This window comes from Miniopterus schreibersii (genome assembly GCF_964146895.1).
Source record: "Miniopterus schreibersii genome assembly, chromosome: 6".
In the NCBI taxonomy this organism is placed as follows: domain Eukaryota; kingdom Metazoa; phylum Chordata; class Mammalia; order Chiroptera; family Miniopteridae; genus Miniopterus; species Miniopterus schreibersii.
The window spans coordinates 72,312,328-72,337,262 of record NC_138107.1 but is presented as its reverse complement, the minus strand read 5'-3'; the positions used below and the strand labels follow the sequence as shown (position 1 = coordinate 72,337,262).

The following is a 24,935-nucleotide window of genomic DNA, read 5'->3' as shown; positions in this document are numbered from 1 at the left end:
TCCCTCCTTCCCACTCTTCCTTTCCTAATGATTAAGATCAGTTTCTTTATTCTTTTTAAAAATTATTAAGTTCAGAAGTCACCATAATTTATTTACCAAAACTCTCATGAGTGTTTAAGTAGCTGCCGAGAGCAACAACAGAAAAATTTAAATTTAAGTCCAAATGGATCCGTAATGTTCAGTTTAAAACAGAAAATAAGAAACAGACTTCGCTTGTGGGAAATATTAATATATTGCTGAATGAATTCTAACCCAGATATATAAAAGTTCCTAGTTTTTATTCATATTTTTAAAACAGAACACTATGAAGGCATATTTCAATGAAGTTCAATTTGTAGATCTTTCTTTCTATGGTTAGTGCTTTTGTGCCCTGATTAAAAATCTTTGCCCACCTCATGGTCATACAGATATTTTCTTATTTTTTTCCTAGATTTGTGATTAAACAATTTACTGACAAGACCACCTCCTCCCCTCCTGCACTGCATTGGTGCCTTAGTTGTAAACTGGAGATCACATTTGTCCAGATCTGTTTCTGACTTCTGCACAGTGTTTCAATGTTATATTTGTCTATCCTTATAGTGATATAACACTGTCTTACTATTGCATCAAAGCAAGTCTTAGTGATAGTGTAAGTTCTCCAACTTGGTTCTTTTTTGATACTGTCTTAACTGTTCTAGGATCTTTGCTGCTCCATTTAAATTACAAAATCTGACTGTCAATTTCCTTAAAAAAACTGCTAGGATTTGATTAGGATAACAGTGAATATGGATTAAATGGGGAGTAATTGACATCTCTTCTACTTAACATATAATAGCGAGTCATCCAATCCATAAACGTGGTATCTGTCTCCATTTAATGTAAATTTCTCTATTTTTCTCAGAAATGTTTTCTAGTTTGGTTTAGGCCTATACATCTTTCTTTATATTTATTCTGAGTATTTGATAATTATTTTTATGCTAACATAGCTACTTATTTTTAACTTTTATTTTCCAACTGTTTGTGCCCATTCTATACAATTACAATTTTTTGTATATCGATGGTACTAATTAACTTAATTTTAATAGTTTAATTATATACTTTTACTTTGAAATTTTAAAAAATTATAATAGAATAAAAAACATATGGAATAATTAGAGTTAAATCTTTAGCCACTGAAAACTAGAAAGCATTAGTAAGAGAAATTAAAGAAAAAACATAAATGGAGAGACATGTGACGTGCATGTGTTGAAAGATTGTATGTTTGTAGCAATGTTAAATGTCAGTTTCCCCCAAATTATCCATAGATTCAACAAAATACAAGTCAAACTCCCAGCAAGAATATTTGTAGTAATGGGTAACCTAATTTTAAGAAATTCCAAGGACCTAAAGTAGCTAAAAGAACATTGAAAAAGAATAAAATTGGAAGAATGACACTACCTCCTTTTAAGATTTATGAAGCTATAATAATCATGACTGCATGCTATTGGTGTCAAGCTAGGTCAGTAAATCAGCAGGTCAATGAAACAGAATGCAGAGTCCAGAAATAGACCATACATGTATGGACAACTGATTTTTGATATGGATCCAATTCTCAGTGGAGAGAGGAACTTCTTTTCAGCAATGGTGCTGGGACACTTGAATATTTAAATATGTAAAACTGAACTTTGATTCAAACCTTATACCATATACAAAAATCAACTGAAAATGGATCATAAATCTAAATTTAGAATCCAAGACTGTGAAACTGATTTAAAAAAAGAAAATTTTTGTGATCTTGGGTTAGGCAAAGATTTCTTAGATACAAAATCAATAGCCCAATCCCATCATATAAAAATTAATAAATTGAACTTCGTCAAAACTAAAAACTTCTGCTATTTGAAGGACATTATTTTTAATAAATGAAAAGACCAGTTACAAATTGGGAGAAATATTTTCAAATTATATGTCAGATAAAGACATTATATCCAGGATATAAAAAGAACTTTCCAGTATAAAAAAAATAAGAAAACAAACACCCCATTTAAAAAGTGACAGAAAGACTCAGATATTACACCAAAAAAGATATAAAAATGTCAAATAAGCATAATATCTTTAGACCATACCAAGTGGAGAAAATAGAACTACACTGATGGTGGGAATAAAAAATGTTACTACCACTTTGAAAAACATTTTGGCAGTTTCTTAAAAAGCTAAAGATAACCTATCATGTCATGCAGCCATTCTGCTCCTAGGTATTTACCCAGGATAAATTAAAGCTTTTGTCCATACAAAGAGTTGTACATGAATGATCATAGCAGCCTTATTCATTGTAGCTAAAATAAAAACCCCAAATATCTATCCAATGGAAAACAAATGTGGTATACCATACAATGGAATTCCCCTCTGCAATAAAAAGGAATGAATATTGATTCATGTACCTACATGAATAAATATCAAAATTATTTTACTCTGTGAATGAAGTCAGATAAAAAACAATACAATTATATGATTTCCTCTATATAAATTTTCGAAAATACAAACTAATCTATAGTGACAGAGAGGTGACCAGTTGTTGCCAAGGGCCGCGGTGAGGAGACATTGAGGAGCAGGAGAGACAGATTATAAAAGTCCTTGAGGAAACTTTTGGGAATCTGGATTTGTTCATTGTCTTGATTGGGTTGATGGTCTCACTGGTGACGGCATATGTCAGAGTATATCAAATTGGATAATTTATGTGCAGTTTATTGTTTGTCAAGGATTCCACAATAAAAGTGTTAACATTTTTCAGTAATGTAGTTGTGTTGCTTTCATTTATAATTTTTAATAAATTGATACAAAAATTATTTGTTTAGTCATTTATGTTATTTGTTAAATATCTCATAGCCAGATACTACATTTGTCTCTTTTAGTTCAGCAATTCATTCAGCAAACATTCAAAGTGCCAGACATTAGGGTGTTGGAGAAACACAGGTGAAGCTTTCCAATAAGTGTGTGTGGAGAATTAGCACTTACTGAGTACTGAAGGAGTTCAGGGCAGGTCCCCCCAAAATATATTATTTTAGACTGAAGGAACTGAGAAACAGCAGATTCAAGAAGGGCTCTCTAACCTGCCCTTTTCTATATGAAACAGGCCACAAAATTTCCCATGAGAAAGGTTCCCTCTCTATGGGGAGGAAAGAGCATCCTTCTCATTAGAGACTGGGGATTAATGCTGAAATGGATCTGTACAAAGCTTACTGAAATAATCCTTATCTTCTAGCAGTTTTTCTACCACCATACCCTCACCATATATCTCCTAGTCACTTTCCCATAATTTGTTACCCATAGCCCAAACCCCATTATCTTGTCAATTCTTTTTTACTTACTTACTTAATTTTTTAATCCTTACTCAAGGATATTTTTTCCATTGCTTTTCAGAGAGAGAAAGAGAGAGAGAGAGAGAGAGAGAGAGATCATGTGAGAGAGACACATCCATTGGCTGCCTCACCCATGTCCCCCGACCAGTCAGGGGATCCAGCCTGCAACTGAGGTACATGCCCTTGACGGGACTCAAACCCAAGACCCTTTAGTCCTCGGGCCGACACTCTAACCACTGAGCCAAACAGGCTAGGGTAGTCTTGTCAATTCTTCATAAATTGATTGTTTCTTTGTCTAAGAGGTATAAGAGCTTTCTGCTCTGTTCACTTCTTCAGGTCTTCGTTCTCTTGTGAAGGCTCCCATATACCAGTAAAAATTTAAACTGGTATGCTTTTTTTCCTGTTAACTTGTCTTATGTCAGTTTAATTCTTAGACCCCATTGGAGACCTAAAGCAAGTAGATATTTTTTTCTCCCTTTTAGTACCTATTACATAATAACTACTGTTTTTACATCCATCACTTCATTTACTTTTCACAAAATAGAAGACATATCTTCTTATATCCATTTTACAGATGAAAAAATTGAGCCCAGAGATGTTACCATACAGAAGGTGGCAGAACAGGTACTGAAATCCAGGTGTGTGTTGACTCCAAAGTCATGGTACTTTCCATCAAACCACAATACAAAACTTATAAGCACATCTAAAGAGCTGTGGGGCAGGGGATAAAATCCCTAAAACTTTCTGAGGGAATCAGTGAAGGCTTTGCTACTGAAACCTTATTGCTTGAGATGCAGTCAAGGCTCTCGAGTATTTAGAATTTTAAGGGGTGTATTATTGATGACTCAGAAGTAATGTTTTCTTCTTTATTGCTCTTGTAGTTCTGTGTGTGTGGTCAATTTATCACTCTTCTACTGCATACCTCAGTGAGTTATACTGAAGTTTGTAATTGACAATTACAGTGGGCTGGAAGTTGCCATTTGTATTTTAATAACATCTGAAATTTTAAAGCACCTACTAAGATTTGAGTGACGCCATCTTACATAAATTTATTATTCACAACTTTATGAGTTATATATTATTACTATCTCTATTTTACTAATAAAGAAACAGGCTGTAACATAAAAATTATCTAAAAGTGTAAAGTAAAGAAAACAAGCTGTATAAAATTAACAACTATTTTCATGTAAAATTTTGTCTTGGAGCTACATTAAACAACGATAGTTCAGAACAAACATGTGGTAGTCAGACACATTCAAGTGCATTTATAAATTACATTTCAAGCTACTTACGAATTGAATTTGTATTCTTATTTTTTTCCTGTTATGGGTAATAAAAAGCAGATTAGCTTTTTATTTATTTGTAGAATTTGAGACTTATCTTTTATATAAAGTATCACCATTTCAAAAATACAAGCTAAAACTGAAGTGTAGTTTGTTCAGTAAGGTAATGAGGTTGTTTTTTACATAGTATCGTTTACTTTGTGTCCTAAGAAATGAGGACATTTAATAGTAGGTTATAGATTTACTCATCACCATTCATCACCATAAGTGGCCTTAGATGTGCTTTGCCTAAAAAGCTATATTTAATACTCTTAGCATGTCACACAGGAATATTTGTTAAATGAATGCTCAGTGAATCACTTATTTATGATGCTGATAATCATTTATATGGTCAAGGGCAGATAGTTGTTTACTGGAGGTATTAATGCAGGACTCATATACGTGAAACCATGAATTACATGAAAGCCTGGTGACTTATTGTAACCGGATGCTCAATTTAACCATATATGCCCATTTAAAAAGACTATTTATCTTCCCCTTAACCTTGGATTAATTCTTAAAATAATATACACAAGTTTGTTAGTGCTTATTATGGGCCTAAGTAGGCCTCGAAGATGAAAGTTGTATAAGACAAGGTGCTGTCTCTTAGCACACAGCCGACTTTTTCACTAGATTGTCAGAAACCAAATTTGGAAAATAATCTGAAAGGCGGGCGTAGGTCAGGATACTCCCTAGCAACTGCTGGTCCAAATCAACAACTTGCGAGCAGTGGAATTCCGCCTCCTTGGAACGCCTGTCAGTCAACCTGCCTGTGGGAGGGGCCGCGCAAAACCGAGCCTCCAGTCCGCGCGAGTGCGCATGCGTTCCCGTGAGGCGGGTGACCCTGAGAGGTCGCCGTCGCGCGGCGCGCCGACAAGACGTCCGACGTGCGCAGGCGCTCGGCGCGGAGCCTGTCGGAAGCCAAAATGGCGTTTAGGTGTTGTCCAGGCCGCGGTTGGCGCCTCCTCAGTTTCTGAGCGGGTGTTTTGTAAGGGGCTGTGGCGAACGCCCTCTTCGCCACCATGGCCCGGCATCGGAATGTTCGAGGCTATAACTACGACGAAGGTAGGTGGCAGGCTTATGCCGGGTTGTCATTTTCTCCGTGCCGGCCGGGATCCCAGCTTATGTAGGCAGCCGCCTGGATCTGTGAGTTCCTCGTCAGTGGTGCCAGCCTGGAATTCAGAGGAGGCTCAGTAGGGGAGAATAATAGGCCATCTGCGTGCCAGAGAGTGGCGTTGTTTTCCGTCGTGAGTTCTGCTCTCTAGGACTGATTTTATTTAGGGCAGGGGAGGTGCTGTACGGCGTCACATGGGAAGGACTGTGGCTTGGCTGGGACCCGGTGGTATTGACGCACCTAAGCATTGTCACCTCTCCCATTGTTTCCTCCCAGGTCGGGCACACACTGCCTGCTTCTGGCTCCTTTTCCCAACTCCCCAACCCTCTTTCAAAAATGCCCATGAAACGTTGCTTATTTGTAAAGCACGGATCGACTTAATGGTTACATTCAGCTGTTCTAACAGTGTTAGATTTACGTGGTAAATCTTGTGTTTTCATACGTATTTAGTGCAGAGTTAACTCTGGTTTGAGTTAACTGGTTAATTTATTTTATATGAATTTCAAGTTAAATTGGAAATTTAGGGGGCGTAGAAAAGGTATATATTAAAAAGGCCCAAAGAGTAAGTCGATTAGACGAACTTAGGTGTATACTTAATTCTTGGTTGGTAGTTAATTCTCAATATAAGTGCATTTTGGAATGGAAAAAAAAGCCGTAATAGAAGAAAAAGGGTTTCGGAAAGGACTTACTGATTTTAAAAAATGAAATGAAAGAAAATGTATATGAATGTTCTCTAAGGAGTTTAAAAGAAGTTAGAATTAATTTAGTACAAGGACATCTCAATGCAGCGGATAAGTATGGGCCGCACTAAATATCATACAAATTAAAATTATAGACAATTATGATGGCGTGCAGAAGAGGAATAAAGATCCATTACTTGGTAAAGTGCAGAGCATGTAGTGTGCTTAATATGTTGGTGGTTATTACTGGCACTCCCAGCAGATTATTGTGGGACATCAGTGTGCTCTAACCATGGTGGAGGGTAACCCTGTGCTGCGCTTGGGAGACTGTGACTCAGTCAGCCTGGCAAATGTTAGGTTCCTGGTGTTCACTTCTGAATGGAGGCAGTTTTAAGTATTGCAGTGGATGTAAGTATTGCATGTGGATCAGTTACCTGGAAATGACTTTAGCCTTGGAGGTATTTTTGCAGATAGGCTATAAAAGACATGAGTAGGCCTAATTAATACATATTTTTTCTTTAATAAACATCATTTTCTCAACCAACGTTAATTGGGTGCTTATTCTTCATTAATTGAATGTTTGCAGTACTGTACTAAGCTCTGGAAACCGATAGTAAGATATTTGAGGGAGTCTAAAGCAGGAGATACACAAGTAACAGATGATTAGATATGAGATGCTACAAAAAGTACTCACAGAGTTCCAAGGAAGCTATGTAAGAAAGAGCACCTTATTGAGAGTGGGTTGGAGGAGTTTGAGTAGGATTTCCATGTGAGGGAAAGCTTCCCGGAGAAGTGATTGGCCTGAGGGAGTGGGTGTTAAATATCCTTTTACCTTGGCAACTCTAGGTTGGATTGTCATGTTTCTTTGGAACAGTTGATGACATCATAAACAAGCTATTCCTATAGCATAGGAGGTTCATCTCCTTTTCCTGCTTATATAATTTTCTACTCATTTTAAGGGTCCAGTATATTTCTCTTCTTCCCAGTTAAGCATTCTCTTGCACTCTCAGAATAATAATTTAAAAATTCTCAACACTAATACAACTTCGTTAGACAGTTTATGCTCCAAAACCTATTGGTTCTTCTATTTAACTCTCACTGTGTTCTTTGTAAATTGAATAGCACTTTACATGACTGCTTTAGCTGCTAATACAAAAGTGCTGGGAAGGCGAAGTCCTCGCTTGATATTTACTTCAGTAGCTGCCACATTGCTTGCAGGAAGTAAATACTCCCAAAATTTTGTTGAAGAAAAGAACTGCTTTACAAAAATCCCAGGAAAGAATTCTCTTTATCTTTGTATATAGAGGTACTTTTGGGTCAATTTCAATATTGAAAAACTAATAAAAAAGATTCTTGTTTTTTATATCTAAAAGTATTTTGTGAATGGCTCTTTATTTGCTAATGATTTATTATTAACTCAGGATTATGATCTAATTTATTGACTTATGTATGTTAATCCTGTAGTAGCATTTATTTATTTTTTTCCTCCCCCATAAACATTTGGTTTCAGCTTTTGAACATGGGTTCCTGCTCATGAATACCCTCAGAAACTAGCAAACTCTCCTTTGGAATTGGTTTAAGTATTATATTCCTGGGATCTTTCCCTAGCCACTCCCAATTCTGTTTTTGTTGTTCATATGTGTTTTCCCCAATAACTCTGTATTTCTCATGTCAAACACTTGTCATATGGTTTTGTAAATTGCCCATTTTCTGGTCTGTTCTCTGTTAGATTTTAGGTTTGTAGAGACCTGGGAATGTGCTTGTCACTCACTGTTGTACCCCAAATGTCCCTCATATTCCCTGACATGGTGTTAGTATTTGTCGAATGAATAAATACTTTATGCAAACATATTTATGTTCTTTGTGGGTTTTTAGTTTTAAATTGTTTGATTCATTAATTTATCATAAAACAAGCATTAATTTAGTGCCAAACATGTGCCAGGTAGTTGGCTAGACAGAGTCTTGCCCTGAAGAAGCTCATGGTCTCATGGAGTGAAACAGGTATAGTGCTTTGAAGACTTTCAATTGGAGGAGTATGTTGGAAAGTAAAATTGGCAGGGGATCTTGCTGCTTTTTAGCCAGAGTGGTCAGGGAAGACATCTGCAAATCGGTGACATTTGAGTGAGAACCTTAACCAAGAGGAGGAAACAGCCTTAGGAAAATTTGATTAAAAAACATATTCTAGTTAGTACAAAAGGCCAGTTAGCCCAAGCAGAGTGACCTCAAGGGAGTTTAGCATAAGCCGGTTTTTATAGAGATGACCTTGAAGACAAACTGCTTTATATACCCTGTGCTAGTTAGTTGTATGAAAAATAAATGGTTTTGTTTTAAAGGGAATTCAGTGAAAAAAAAAAAGGGTGGATTTTATTTTGGATATTTGTCAGCACTGGAAAGACAGTTCAAGTATGTGGTCTGTGGGATTGTTATTTTTTGATCACATGAGGTGAAAAAATTGGAATGGCTTGATAAAACCCAATTGGCTTAAAAACTGAAGAACCATGTGTGTTTCTATAAGTGTATAAATATAGAAAGTCAGTAAAAACCTACTTCGTAGATAAAATTTTTGGAATTTTTTGGAAAGTGGACATTCCAAGTTCCTTTAATTTTGATGAACAATTTAATTTCTTTTGGAAAGAATTCAGATGCTTTCTCGTTAATAACTAAGAATATAAGAAGGACTTGTAAATGAATTGATCTCTTGTGGTTTTTTTTTTAGATTTCGAAGATGATGATCTGTATGGCCAGTCCGTAGAGGATGATTATTGTATTTCTCCATCAACAGGTGAATTTTAAAAAATAATTTGATTTTCATTATTTGAGTGTTTAAAAATGTTAAGTAAGGCCTAGCTGGTGTGGCACAGTGGTTGAGCATCAATCTGTCAACCAGGAGACTGCGGTTCAATTCCCAGTCAGGGCACATGCCCTGGTTGTGGTCTCGATCCCCGTTGGGGGGCGTGCAGGAGGCAGCCAATCAATGACTCTCATCATTGATGTTTCTATCTCTCTCTCCCTCTCCCTTCCTCTCTCTGAAATCAATACATATATATTTTTTTAAAAAAGTATTAGTGTCATTCTGTGACTAGAGTGTTCCATAAGACTTATATAACATTTAAAAAGATAATTATATGTTAATTTCTAAAGGTGTATAAAATAATTTCTTTACTGTGAATAGAATTTAAAGTTTTGATTTCATCATTTAGTTTTGAACAATTTGAAGAAAACTCTGTAAACTGGCTTTTCCACTGTTCTTTGCAACATGCAGTTAATCTAAATTGTACTAAAACGGTAGTTTTATCTAAAACTAAAATGTCTGAAGGCAGACAGCTGTTATATATTCTTAGGAATTTTTTGAATATTAGAAACATTCAGGTGTTGTACATAGAGTTCCCTTTGTATGATACTTTAGTTTATCTACTGTTACACACTTTGGTAAATAAACCAGATACATGTAGTTCTGACTTCTTATGGAGCCATAGAGTCATTTAGAGTTCACATTACTGTGGGATTCCACGTGAGAGCTTCATCTGTCTAATCTGCTGAAAGTTTTCTTCTTTGCCACTGTATAAAGAAAACATTCACGTGTTCTTTCCAGCAAATACTGAATCTTTGATCCAGACTCTCCTTTCACTAATTTCTCTATTAATACGTCTGTCTTCATATTTCAATCTACTCTGTAAACAGTTAAAATGTCCTGCTAATTTTACTATGCCATAAAAGGGGGTATAATTAAATATAGTTAGGTACAGAATAAATATAATTCATAAAACTAATTTTCCACAAGTTTAAAGGTTTAATGTGATTAACATTTTCATCAAAGTCTGCCTTTCCTTTAATACTGTGGTCTGATGAGGTGTTCTGTAAATCCTGAGCTTTCCCATAAACCTGAGCTGTCCTGTAAACCTGCACCACTTTTATTATTTGTTTACTTGTTTGTTTATTTATAAATTGAATTTATTGGGGTTACATTGTTTAATAAAATTATATAGGTTTAAGGTATACAATTCTATAATACATCATCTGTATATTATATTGTGTGTTCGCCACTCAAAGTCATGTCTCCTTCCATCACCATTTATCCCCCTTTTACCTCCTCCTGCCTTTCTCTACCCCTATTTAAACCTGTACCACTTTTAGACCAGAATGTCTCTTCTGTCTTTTTAGAATTCCCATTTCTTTTTTTTTCTTCTTTTTAAAATATATCTTTATTGATTTCAGAGAGAGGAAGAGAGAGGGAGAGAGATATAGAAACATCAGTGATGAGAGAGTCATTGATCGGCTGCAGCCCGCAACCCGGGCATGTGCCTGACCGGGAATCAAACCCTGATTGCCTGGATCCTAGGTCGATGCTCAACCACAGAGCCACGCCTGGCTGGGCAGAATTCCCATTTCTTTATAAAGCCATAAGTCCTCTAGAAGTTGTCTTAGTACTTCTATTCTTCCTACCATCGTTTTTTCTTGTTACTCTGAAATACATCTAGCTCTTTAAAATAAATTTTTTTTTTTTTAGAAAGGGAGGAGGAGGGAGGGAGAGGGAGAGGAAAGAGAAACATCCATGTGACAGATACATCGATCGGTTGCCTCCTATATGCGCCCCAACTGCGGATTGAATGGGAACCTAGGTATGTGCCCTGACCGGGAGTGGAACCTGAGACCTTATGGTGTATGGGAGGAAGTTCCAACCAACTGAGCCACCGCACCAGGATTGGCTTTTTATAATACTTTCCTCCTGTAGCCTAAGTAATCAGGGCCGTTTTTCTTTTCCTTTAATGTTAACACTGTTGCCATTCAGTATCCTGTTAGACAGAAATTGCATCAGTTATTTTTCCAGAGAGAATTTAATATAAGAAGTTGTTAACTAGGTATTGGAGAGCAAAAAAATGCAAAAAGGGCAACCAAAGTATTAAGGAGGTAGTAACTTCAGGAAGCATTTACCACCCTACTTCCTAGTGGAACCAATGGATGAGGTTGAAACCAACCTTCTAGAAGCTTGTGGAGAAGCTCCTGGGAGCTGGGACTTAGACATATGAGGGGGTTCTGCTTGGTTGCTTTGCCTTTGAAGTTCTGAGGAGGTACTGTGGAGCTGGGACTCAGACCTCTGAGGAGAGGGACATTGCATGGCTGGTATTGGTGTCTCCGAAGGTTACCTATGAAGCTGGGATGAGCCTTTGAAGAGGCAGCTCTAGCCAACTAGCTGATCATAGTGTCTGAGGATAAAGGTGGGGGTCATGTTGAGCTGGTTCTGGGAGTTCGGGAAAAGTGGAAACTGCTAGTAATTGTTGTTACGGAACAAACTGCTTCTTTAAGGTGAAGTGTTGCTGGGGTGACAGTGACTGGATAGGAAGCGAAAAGGAAAGGAGCATGTATGTATTCTCCTCCTCCAGCCTTCCAGTCTTCCTGTAGCATCTGCCTGTTGGCTTGTCCTAAAAGGGAGCCAGCTGTCAAAGAAATGTGCTTTGCATAGACTTCAACCCTAGCATCACAAAACAAAGAAAGGAGGCTGATTAGAAGTGGAGAGGTGGCTTAATCAGCATTTATTTAAAGCTCATTCAGGGGTTCAAAAGACCACATTTTGTAGAGATTAGGGATAATACTCTTGGACTCCTACAGTTCCTTATCACAGTTGACAGGTGACAGTGATGTCCGGTAGCACTGACTTGATCACTCATATTGTAAGTGCAGTAGAGAGCATGTCACATTCATGAAACTGGGAAGGTGATACAGCTTAATAATTAGATAGGAGATTAAGGAAAACAACGTCTTCTACATAGTAGAGACTGGATTGAAGGCAGTACATGAGTAAATGTAGGTAGATTAGTTAGGAGATTATTATACTGACCTAGAAGAGGTGAGGATATTTTAGCCAGTGTTCTCAAAATGTCCATGTACCATTAGCATCACTTGACTTGAGAATTTGTTAGAAAAATAATTCTTGGCCCCACCCCAGAATCAAAAACTGAGGGTAGAGTATAACTACTGTTTTAAGAAACCTCCAAGGTATTCTGAGACTTGCTTTGAGAACCATTTGTTTAGGACCAAAGTGACAGCATTGGATTTGGAAATAGGCTCAAGAGATCATTACAGGTGTTAAGGTCTATAGACCTTGGAAATTGGTTGAGTATAGCTGGCACAGGGGTGAAAACCTTCAGAGAGAGAGGGACTACTGACAAACGTCTTAATATTATAGGTTAATACATTCATTTAGCTATTCTTATCTGGATAAATCATGCTTAATCATGAGAAATGAGCTAAGAGCACACAAGGTTAGGCATTCTGAGAGTGTTTTTCTGAGATTTGCATTTATGGCCTAGTTTTCTTAAGGTAAGAATTTACTCTTATCTCTCACAGTCCTTGAAGTGTGTCTTGTTTGTGGTTCACATCCAGGACAATTGACTCTTTGAGAGTTACTTTTGTACACACCAAGAGGGCAACTGACTTTATCAAAGCAAGAGATAAATGGTTTTGAGTTTCTTCTCTGACAAATTGGTATATTAACTCAAGCATGTGGTTTTGGGTTTTTTTAATTTTTCAAAACATGTATAGTCATGCACCACATAACAACGTTTCAGTCAATGACCGACCGCAGATACGATGCTGGTATACCGTAAAGCTTAGGCGATATCATCTAGGTTTGTGTAAGTACACTCTGATGTTCGCATATGAAATCTCCTAATGAGCATTTCTCAGAATGTATCCCTGTTGTTAAGCATACCTGACTGTATAAAATAGCAATAACATATTAGAAACTTTTCTTTTTAGTGGTATATTTTCCAAGTGATTTTTAATGGAAAATGAATAGTTTCAGAAGGATACTTTTCTTAAAGAAGCAGCTAATGTCATTGAAGGGATAATCATATTCTGGGTCTAATGAGTTCTGATAGTTGAACTACTTTTTCAGTTAGTAGGAATTTGTAAAATGCATCAGCAAATGTTTTTTTTTTTTTTAAACTAAGAACAATTTTCCTGATGAAAGGGTGATTTCTGAATGTTACAGCTTTTTTCCCTTTTAGGAAGATTGATTTTTTTTTTTTTTTTTTTTAACCCTCACCCGAGGGTATGCTTATAGATTTTAGAGAGAGGGGAAGAGAGAGAGAAACAGAAACATCATGAGAGAGAATATCAATTGGTTGCCCTCCTTACGTGCCCTGACTGTGAAGCAACCTTTCACTGTACGGGACAGTGCTCCAGCCAACTGAGCCACATGCCGTTACATTTTTCTTTTTTGCCTTCCTGCTCATCTATAACGCTATCATTGATTTATACTACGAACAGATAGCATTTATGCCATGGCGTTCTGAGTATAAGTTTTACACATAAGCCATAATATTATCTATTGTCTACATATGCATTATGGGTATGTTTTGAATGTAGTTCGTTTTCATTATTTTCATAGATAGTGACTTCCTGAAAATATACACAAAAGTCAAGAGACTTACATGTCACATACTCTTCCAGAAAGCTCAATAATATAAAAGAATATTGTATTGATATTTCTATCCTTCTTTACTTATTCTTTAATTTTGTTCCTTTTGCAATTGAGCACAGTCTCCAAGAATTGAGTTCAGTGGGCATCCAGTCAAGGCAGAGGAGTCAACACTTCGGGCATGCATGCTGATTTTCTTCTTTGCTCACTTGTATTTTGTATGTGATACTCTGGCATATATCGGCACTTTGATGTTTTGTCTTTCCTCCTTTTAATGAAATATATAATATCCAGTTACATATTGAGTGATGACATTGTGCCAGTACTGCAGAGTAGTAGAGACTGATGTCTGAAAGTCAAAGCGAGGTATATGACAGTAGTATACAGTATCGGTGTATGATTGAAAGTCTGAGTTGTTCAAAAGTTAAGGCCTATGATTTTGGTCAACTCTTGGGTTCAAGCAAATTAGCAATTCTTGGAAATTGAAAACCTAGTCTGTTTGTAGTATTTTTAAATTATGCAAATAAGCAAGTTTGATAAGAGATTTGGAGTATTTGTACCAAAGAAGAGAAAGTTTTAAGGAAGATAGAGTAGTAGGCAAGGATGAGATTACTAGGAAAGGTAGAAAGGTAGGTTTTGAAAACTGTAGAGAAAGTAAGCTCAGGGGAATGGTTTTGGAGATAGGAGGAAAGAAGGAAAATGATTGTAAGAGGCTAATGAATAGTTAATAAGGACATTTGAGAAGGATTTGGGGTATGATATGTTTTTATCCATTATTACAGAATGTAGATAAATGGATATAGGTACTACACCAGAATCCTAATTTTTGCTTTAACTTTTGTAAAAAAATAAAAAGTTAATGAGAAATGACTGTATAAAAGCATTCTTTATTTTATATTCTAGCTGCTCAGTTTATTTATTCACGACGTGACAAACCTGTTGTTGAGCCTGTAGAAGAATATGATTATGAAGATCTGAAAGAATCCTCCAATTCTCTTTTGAACCATCAGCTAAGTGAACTTGATCAAGGTATAGTAGAAAGTAGTCTGTGTTTCTTATCTGAAAATTACTAATAATCAATATACCAGAACTTATCAGTTGTATTGTGATTGTTCATGATAGTGATTGTGGAAAGTAATGGTACAAATGTATCTTATATTTTCAAGGAAATTTACATTTTATTAAGTATATTTTATGCAGAGTATGGTTAAACTATATTTGAAAATTGATTGTGTAAATATTATTTAGTAACTGGAATTTTCTATTGAAATCTTCATCTCATCTTTTTAAGAGAAACTTCAGTGATTTATTTTCTTTTAGTAATACTTATTGTTCTATATGCTCTATGAAGAGCTTCTGATTAGATTATAGAAGTTCCATTTCCTTGCACAAAACATTAGATTCCAGGAGGCTGTTTTTTGTTTGTTTTTATTTTAAATTTTAAGTCCAAAGTAATACTGTACAAGTTCCTGATGGGTCATATCCATGTAAATTAAGTGTCAAGATAGAACTCATGAATGGTAATGACATTGGTTCTGAGTTTACATCTTTTCAATTCTCTTAAACATTTTAACAAAGATATTTGTATATTGGCTTTCAAACATATCAATCAAGGCGTAGATTGATGGAACAGAGTAGCAGAACTAAAATGGCAGGTATAATAGAAAGCCATCTGTTGGTAGTTAGCAAAGCTGAGATGATTTGCTCTTTCTCGAAAGTGTGACTTTTTTCCTATAAATGTTTGTAAATCGAAAATTGATAACAATTACTTTGAAAACAGAAAGAGGAAATGTAAGAATCTGATAGCTGATCATTGAATAAATCAGTAAAGTATATATCATTTGCTAACCAAACCAAGAAAAATGGACAGAAAGCACAAAAATATAAAATTAGAAAGCAGAAAGGGCAGCAACAGATAAAGAATAAAAATAAATTTCTTCATCAACTGCAAATACATTTAACAATCTGGATAAAAGTTTATAGAGGAGCTACTATATAAACTCTTTAATAGTATTTGCATAGATACATGTATTTTTAAGGTAAAGATACTTTAACAAATGTATATATATATTTTTATTGATTTTATTTTAGAGAGGGGAAGGGAGAGTAAGAGAGAGAGAAGAGAAACATTGATATGAGACAAAAACATTGGTTGCCTCCTGTAACATCCTGACCTGAGATCAAACCAAACTGGGTATGTGCCCTGACCAGGAATCCAATGGGCCACCTTTAGGTGCATAGGATGACGCTCAACCAACTGAGCCATACTGGCTAGGGCTGATTGTATATTTGAAGAAAGTGTTATAGTTGTCTTTGTGGGGTGAGAGGGTAGAAATAGAGTAGAAGTTTTATACTTTTTCTCCTGTGCCTCAGAATGATTAAGAGGGTACGAAATTCATAGTTATGTTTGAGAATGAAAGTTAATTAGACCCATTACTGACATATGTAAGTAATTGCATGATAATAATGATTATAGCTAACCTTTACTAAACGCTTTCCGGGTACTCTTCTAAATGTTCAGGTATTAACGTATTCAATCTTCACAGCAGCCTTATGAGGTGGGCCAGTTATTGTCTTCATTTTAGAGGTGAGGAAAATGAGACACGAGAAGTAAATTGGCTGAGGTTGCACTAGCTAGTAAGTGGCATTAGGATATAAACCCTAGCTGGTTTGCTCAGTGGTTAGAGTGTTGGCCATGGACCGAAAGGTCCTGGGTTTGATTCTGGCCAAGGGCATGTACCTTGGTTGCTGGCTCGATCCCTGGCCCCAGTTAGGGAGTGAGTGCGGGAGGCAACCAACTGATGGGTCTCTCTCACATTGATGTTTCTATCTCTCTCTCTCTTCCACTCTATCTGAAAAAGCAATGGAAAAAATATTGTCAGGTGAGGATTAAAACGAAACAAAAATAAATCATGACAGCCTGACTCCATATTTCTGTTCCTTGTGTATGTGTAGAAAATGGTTGCTATAATTAATTAGAAAGATTCTGTTGCTAGCTACAGTATGTATTCTGTTCCAGTTTTGATAATTCATGTACTTATGAAATAGGTATGGTATTTTCCAAGTATAGATTATTAGCCTAAAAGATTCAAGCAAAGCAGAATTACCCAGATATTTGAGGAATTATTTTTAATGCAGTCATGCGTTACTAAACAGTGGATTATGTTGTGAGGAATGCATTGTTAAGTAATTTCATTGGTGTGTGAACACCGTAGAGAGCACTTACACAAACCTAGATTGTAATTGCCTGCTATACACCTAGCCTGTATTGTATGCCTCTTGCTCTTAGGTTATAAGCCTTTTAGCATGTTACTGTGTAAAACACGAGATTAAATTAAGACTTGGTAAATGAGATGTATGAGGCTGCTGCCTGCATAACATGGCATACTGTTTTATAGCAACTTTTTTTTTTTTTTTAATAAGTAGAAAGAGCACACTCTAAAGCAGGGATTTTCAATCTTTTCCATCTCATGGCACACAAACCAATTACTAAAATTCTATGGCACACCAAAAAATAAGTTTTTCGCCAGTCGGACAAAAAAAATAGGTATACTTTTGATTGATTTACACCAGATGGCTATTGCTCTTTTGGCTGTTGTCATTTTTTTATTTGACAATCAATGTGCCCCTGACTAAATAGTCAGCTGTTGTATGTTTTAAAAATTCTTGTGGCACACTGGTTAAAAACCTACTCTAAAGTAAGGATAAAACGTAAATTAAATACATAAACCAGTAACATACTAGTTTATTGTCATTACCAAGTATCATGTACTGTACTTAGTTATTTGTGTTATACTATTATATGACTGGCAGCACAGTAGGTTTGTTTACACCAGCATCACCACAAACAAATGAATAACGCTTTGCTCTATAGGACATTACGATAGCTACGTCACTAGGCTATAGGAGTTTTCAGCTCCATTATAATCTTATGGGACCGCTATCATTTATCAGTTCGTTGTTGACCCATATGTCGTATGTGGCTCATGACTAATTAAAAAAAAGCAATGCCCATTTTTAAAGAGTTATTAAGGGTGATTTTAGTTGGCAGGGGAAAACTGAAGTTAGCCTAAAAGGAAACTTAAGGTAGGAGTAATTTAAGAAATTTTAGGAAATACACTTAGTGATGAACTGAGTTCACTAATAAGTTAGAAATATTTTCACACCTACCCCTCTCTTTGTACACATGTGAAACATCAGTGCAAACATCATCATCATTGAAAATAGATATTAATGTATACAATTCACATTTTTTCAAGCATTAGTCATTGTTATTTGGAAGACAATTACATTGATTTCTTAATGAAATTATTCCTTTCATAAGGGAAGATAGTTATGTTGTGGATAAAAATATAATCATTATAAATAAGTTTGGAGGAAAAAGGAGAGTTGAACATCCTATTATAGTTTCACATTCTTTCAGGTTTGAAAATTGAGGGTTCTTTCATGACACCATTTAATATAGCTTTTAATTATTGGTGTCTGTTCTAGCTCGTCTTTATTCATGCCTTGATCACATGAGAGGGGTATTTGGAGATGCTGTGCCAGATGACATATTGATTGAAGCAGTTCTGAAGAACAAGTTTGATGTGCAGAAGGCTTTATCAATGGTTCTAGAACAAGATAAAATGCATAATTTGAAGGTCAAGAGTGAGGGAGCAATATCTACAGGAAAGACAGCAAAAGGTATGCTTTTATTCTCTTTTAGTTTTACAGTTAATGCTTTAAAATAGGCTTTGATTTGCTTGAGCTGTTAAGGAAAATGGACAGAAAATTTTGCATTTTACAATAACTCTAGATTATTATGAGTTGGTTTTCTAGTTTGCAAATTTTTAAACTGATTGCTGTGTTCCCTCTGTCAAAGCCTGCTTTTTTTTTTTTCTTTCCCCTGCTACAGGATATAGGGGAAATAAAATCCTGTTAAAAACAAGACAACACACTTTTGCTTTTTGTTAGTAGCTTAGAGAGCTTCTAAATTACTGTTGTTGTTTTTTAACTCTAATGGGTCAGGAGATGGAAATTAATAGCCCAACAAAATGTAAAAATAAGAAATCTCTGTATGCTTATAGTATTTATAAATGTAATTTAGTTTTATTTATATATCTTAAGTATCATAATTATACTACTCTTGCATTTTATAGCCAGATGTTTAATTTTAAGTTTGTAGAGTTTGGGGTTAAATTTGGAATTTAATCAACATAAGAAGGGAACTGAGATACCTTCATAGTAATTGGTATGAGATCTGTCAGTTTGAACATGATGATTTGTTAACTGGATTGATATTTCCTGTAAGCTGAGGACTATATTTTTGCCACCACAAAGTTAAATGCAGTGTGCTACCATGAAATAAGAGTGGTTTTTATTTTCTTTAAAAAAACTTTTTTTTAATTTTGGGAGGATACACTTTTAATTGACCAAATATGGGAATGTGTCTGTAATATGTCATCTATATCAATAGCTTATTCCAGATCGTTGTAGAAGTTAAATTATAGGGTAGTGTTCACTTGTTTTTCATACATTAAAAATACAAAAGGTGAACCTAGTTCTTTCCATTTTTTTAGACATTTTAAATTTGAGACATTCCTGACTATAAGTATGTTAAAATTTCACATTATAAAATTTGTGGAAATTAGAACATTGATTAACTTGGTTCTTATATTTGTATATATCAATGAACAAAATATGAAGGTAGCTAAAGGACGATAAAATTCTTTTATTATTCATTTTTAGAGTGTTCATTTTTTATTATATAATGGCCAAGTGTCACTTTATTCATGTCATAAACAAAAGAAACATTTAGTAATTAAATGCCTCATTTCATGTTTCCTTTTGGTTGCTGTGACTGTCTTCTGCATATGTGAACCTATTCATCTGAAAATGAATGGCTCTTGTAAGGTAAGGAGTCTTATTATCTTATTCTGATGTTTTAACTGATAATATTCAAAGCTCTTGTCCTCAGTCTGCAAGCCATTTGGATTGCAGTAGCAAACCATTTGATTTGCCTGGTCCAGTAGCAAAATGTGGATTATATTGTAATTCCTCAGTTGTACCAAGTCACTTTTTACTCCATAAAAAAAAGAAACTTGACAGGCCTAGAAGTGAAAAGAAACTAGAATCATGTAAGTTAACAAAAGAGCTGTCACTAGCTGAACTAATTGATGATATGCCAAGAGATTCTTTTAAAAGTCAGCCATCCATCAGATTATCGTCCACAGATAGTCTGGAAAGTTTACTTTCAAAGAGTATAGATGCTGATGTAGTAAGACCTCATGCATCTGAACGTGTTTTCAAAGATGATTCTGTGTTTAAAGGAATACCAGATTTAAAATCCTTAATGATAAAGAACACGACACCGAGTAACTCTTTATTTATTCAAAATAATTCCCTACCTGATTTGCAAAACATTCCAGTACAAAGCAATTTAGAAAGTTTAAATAATCCTTTGCTCCTAACTAGCTCATTGGAAAACATGGCTCTTGACAATTCAAATGCTCATAAAATGACCGAAGTTGGAAACATTTCTTCAGTTGAACAAAGTGCGAAGAATTATGACAATTTGCAGTTTTCCCAATGTGGAACTTCATCCCTAGCTGAACTGCTTCAGGACCATAAAGAAAACAATCCGAGTCAGTGCTGTACTTTATCTGATCTTTGTAACCAGTCATCTGCCAGTTTTTCAGATCTAAGTTTGGGATCCTTTCCCCTCTCACAACTAGCAAATCGGTATCAGTCTTCGACTGGAGTATCAGAATTAACAGGATCTCTGTCATCTTTGGCATTTCGTAAAACTTCTCCTACACGAGACTTTGAGAATTTGTCACTTTCTGATTTGATTGCCGAAACAATTGATATAGACAACTCTCAGATTAAGAAAGATTCCTTTAAGCTCAGTTTATCTGAAATGAGGTCACCTGAAAGAGATTCAAATATTGACCTTAGCATTCTTATAAAAACCCCAAATTTTGTTCCAAAATCTGTAGTAGACCAATCAGTTGCTCCAACACCAGCAACTAAAGTTTTGAGTTCGAAGCTTGGGAAACATTCCATTTCTGCTAAGGATTGTAAGAAAAACAATAAAGGCTCTCTGACTAGGAAACCACCTTTTTCTTTGTCTTGGACCAAGGCCCTTGCTGCTAGACCTTCAGCTTTTGCTTCAACACTGTGTCTTCGTTACCCATTGAAAAACTGCAAGCGACGCACCCTTGACCTTTATAAGACTTTTCTTTATAGTAGACAAGTTCAAGACATAAAGGACAAAGAAATAAGTCCTCTTATAGCGATAACACCATTTGACTTCAAATCAGCATCTCCTGATGACATTGTAAAAGCTAATCAAAAGAAAGTTTTTACTAGAGAATAGTAACAAAAAGGAAAACTTGATAACTGTTGAAGAGCTTTTTATTTTAAACTGATTTAAAGTCTTAATAGGATGACTTTATATTATGAATTTAAGTTGTTATTTTTATATTAAAATTGTCTTAAGTCAATTAAGTTTAGTTGATATGTATTTTTGCACTGAAATTTCGTTTTTACTCTTTTTAAGTGATAAAATGACTTTATTTAAGTTGGTAGCCTATAATGGGTGAATGTTTACAAATTGCATATGAAAACTTGATATTGTGAAATCAAACCTCAGATACAGTATTTTTGTTTGAAGCATTGAACTTTTTTACAGTGAGATAGTTTCTTTTATAGATATTTTTGTGCTTTGTTCTTAAACAAAATGCATTTAGGATTATTATAGTTTAGTGATGAAGATTTTTCGTATAATTGGCATAGCATAGCTGAAACAGAATTACATTTTAAAATATTAGTGGTATCATTCCTAGTTCCGTTATTTTTCTGTAGGTGAAACTAAAATTTTTCTATTAGAAAAATCTTTAAGTTCCTGACTTTTAAGAGTACTGTGGATGTTGTTGAAATACAAAATGAAAATCCTTTAAGGGACCATGTAAATATTGAAGCTGGATTAATACATAAATTATTTTTATACATTTTCAAAATCATTTGTTCTAAATGCATACTTCAAAATAAATATATAGAAAGTTTTCAAGTATGGTTGCATGTTCTTTGAATAAATAATTTTATCAGATCTCTTTAACTTTTTTACTATAAATAATGAAATGTGGAGTTTTCCTCTTTGCTACTGACAGCTTTGTGTGCTACAATCTAAGTTTCAGCCATAGCAGACCAAATAAGAGCTCTTCAGTCAGTACAACTATGTAATTCTTCCCTTAAAGCAGTTCCTGCACCTAGCATTCAGAATCACTGGGAGAATCTTTTCAAAACAGATACTGTGCTTCCCTTGAGACATGGTCAACCAGTCCCTGAGGGCTGTGATTCTGATGTGTTACTTCTTCTGGAGAACTACTGCCTTAGAGAAAGAAATCAGTTGAATGAAAGTAATTACTGATGCTTAGGATAACATATCTGACCAACTTGAATTTATAATTCATATTTTCTACTCATCAGGAATACCATGGAAATTTGCTAAATAGAAATTATGGTTTTTTACATAAGAGGATGCTGATATTACATTACTATTTCTTGCAGGAAAAAATAGTATCTAAAATATTATTTTAAAAAAAAATAATGTTTTTAGAGAGAGAAAGGAAGGGAGAGGGGGAGAGAGAGAAACGTCAATGAGAGAGAAACATTGATCGGCTGCCTCCTGCACAGCCCCCAGTAGGGATCAAGCCCGAAACTCAGGCATGTGCCCTGACCAGGAATCAAACCGGCAACTTCTTGGTGCATGGGTTGACATTCAACCACTGAGTCACACCAGCTGGGCTAAAATACTATTAATGAAAATGAAATAGCTGGCCTTTTACCAGTAAAAAAATTATTTTTCTCTGGCAGCTATTTTGCTATGCTTTTGATAAATTCTTTTTTTTTGGTATTTCTAGTTTCTATTTGCACAATGACATTCCAGTCTTTTCAGCTATGTATGATGTTCTTATATTCACTGTTTTGGTGGGAAAACTTAAACCAGCATTATGTCTTTATTGTTCTTGACCAAACACTTTCGTGTGATGTCTTCAGGTTTTATTTTTAATTACATATTTCAGTGCACATCATACTGATGCTTAGGAGATCATATAAATCACATACTTTATGATGGATTTTAAAGTTTGAATTACCCTAACTGCTGATTTTTATTTTTCTAGTTTTGGCCCTTGATCAAACATTTTAGTAATTTTGAACTTTTAGTGTATGACTCATCAACTAGATTTATATATTGGCAGTCTCCAACTTATAGGTGAATTGTGTTCTAAGAGTTTGTTTGGAACTGACAATAATTCCTGCTAGAGTTAAGTGCTACATATGTGATCCATTTTGCACATGAATCCACAAATACTTAACCCATATTGAAGTTGAACTGTGTGGTACCTTCTTTTAAACAAACCAGTTTTCAAGTCACATAGTAGATCTTGCAGTGTGAACTAAATTTCCCTTTGTTGGCTGATGAGGATTATAACTACCATTTATGAGGTTATTTTAGGGGGAAATTTCTGTATTACAGAGTGTAGGGAAGATAATGATTTTTAAATGTCTCCCTATTTTGTTACTTGTCCTGGCTGCTGGTCTGTCAGGCATGTACATGGTATGCCCTGTTGACTAGGGAAGTCTCACAGTCTTGAGAACCAAGAAAACCTCCTGCCCCTTCTTTCACTCTTCATTAGCCCTTGGAAAAGAGACCTGCTTATTAATGGATAAATTCCTAGTGATAATTATTACTCACACTAAATGCATATTCTACATCAGCTGCTGTTTATCACCTACTGCCTTGGTTGGTAGCTCAGATATGCCAATTGTTTTTGGTTTGCTTCTCAGTTCAAATATCAATTTTGAGGTGCAAAGCCATTTTCATTTGCATTATGATCAAGCGCATTAATATTTTACTTTAGGAATGGAAATAATATTATAATTACATTCTAAATGATATAAAATGCAAAAGACATTTACAATTGCCGTTTTACTTTTTTTTTATTTTTTTATTTAAAGATCTGATGTTCATAGATGTCCTTTTGCATTCTGAATCTTTGGTTGGCTTTTTTGGTTATGGTTCTTACCATTGATTGATTGCCAAGAACTAGTGTTTCACTTCTGTATGGAACACTTCGCTTAACTTCCTATTTTGTTTTACCTTTCTCCTATTTCCTGATTACTAAACTGGCATTCTAACCTCTTTTTCTCCGTTTGGCTTTTAATCCTTCTTTCTTGAACTTTTCCTTCACCCCTTTTCTTATCGTATAAGTAGTAAAAACTATTCCCAGTATTTAATATATTTAAATTTTAGTATTCAGTGGGAGGTCATGCAACTAATTGTCACACCAAGAAGAAGTTAATACAGTGCTTCTCTTTGTATGTAAAAGGAAGCACTACTAAGATAAAGAAAAATAATAGATTCTCGTATGATTATTTACTTTTTAAATCTCTGTGTGGACCATTGCAGATAAACAAGTACACATTGTATATTCAGGAAGGACTATGTGTCAGTTTTTTGCTTCATGCTACACAAGTATAAATTCAGTTTTGTAGTAGCCTAGAAATTGTTTTCTGTTACATCTATAAACACAGATAATATTGACTAGACAGGGATTGAGATGAATACCTTTTTTAGTTTTCTTTTATAATGATATAAGGCTCAGTCTGTGTAGGTGTATACTGTCATTTTTAGTTTTTAGGCTATAAAAAGATGTCACTTTTTGAGTATATGTGTACATTTTTGTATAAGCTACATTGAAATGATAATTCTGAGGTTTTCTTAAATCAGGCATGCAAACATACCACAATTTATCTATTAGAATTTTTATATAAGCTTGATATTTCAGAATGGTATTTTAATAATTTATACTGAAGGTACTTTATGTTTCTGTAAACATATTAGAAAACAAGCTACCTGGTTGTGCAGAATTCCTTGTAAGATATTTGTCATTTAGACTTCTTGCTTTCAAAAAGATAAAATTATATATATATATATTTTAAATTTATTTTTATTGTTGACAGTGTTACAGATGTTCCCCATTTCCCCCCCTTTACCCTCCTCCACCTGTCACCCACCCCACCCCAGGCCTTCACCGC

At 35.0% G+C, this 24,935-nt stretch overlaps 1 protein-coding gene across 3 annotated transcripts in view; it reads left to right on the top strand.

Annotated features, from left to right (window-relative positions):
• Positions 1-5,483: 5,483 nt before the first annotated feature.
• The window catches only part of HBS1L (HBS1 like translational GTPase), a 73,238-nt gene continuing 53,786 nt past the window's right edge, over positions 5,484-24,935 (top strand). Inside the window, exons 1-5 of one of the 3 annotated variants that reach the window (XM_081141186.1) lie at positions 5,484-5,701; positions 9,147-9,212; positions 14,754-14,879; positions 18,342-18,536; positions 19,751-21,941. In XM_081141186.1, the coding sequence (XP_080997312.1) occupies positions 5,659-5,701; positions 9,147-9,212; positions 14,754-14,879; positions 18,342-18,536; positions 19,751-21,210 (1,890 nt within the window). In that variant the 5' untranslated portion in view covers positions 5,484-5,658 and the 3' untranslated portion in view covers positions 21,211-21,941. The other 2 variants (XM_081141185.1, XM_081141187.1) reach the window with 2 other exon arrangements.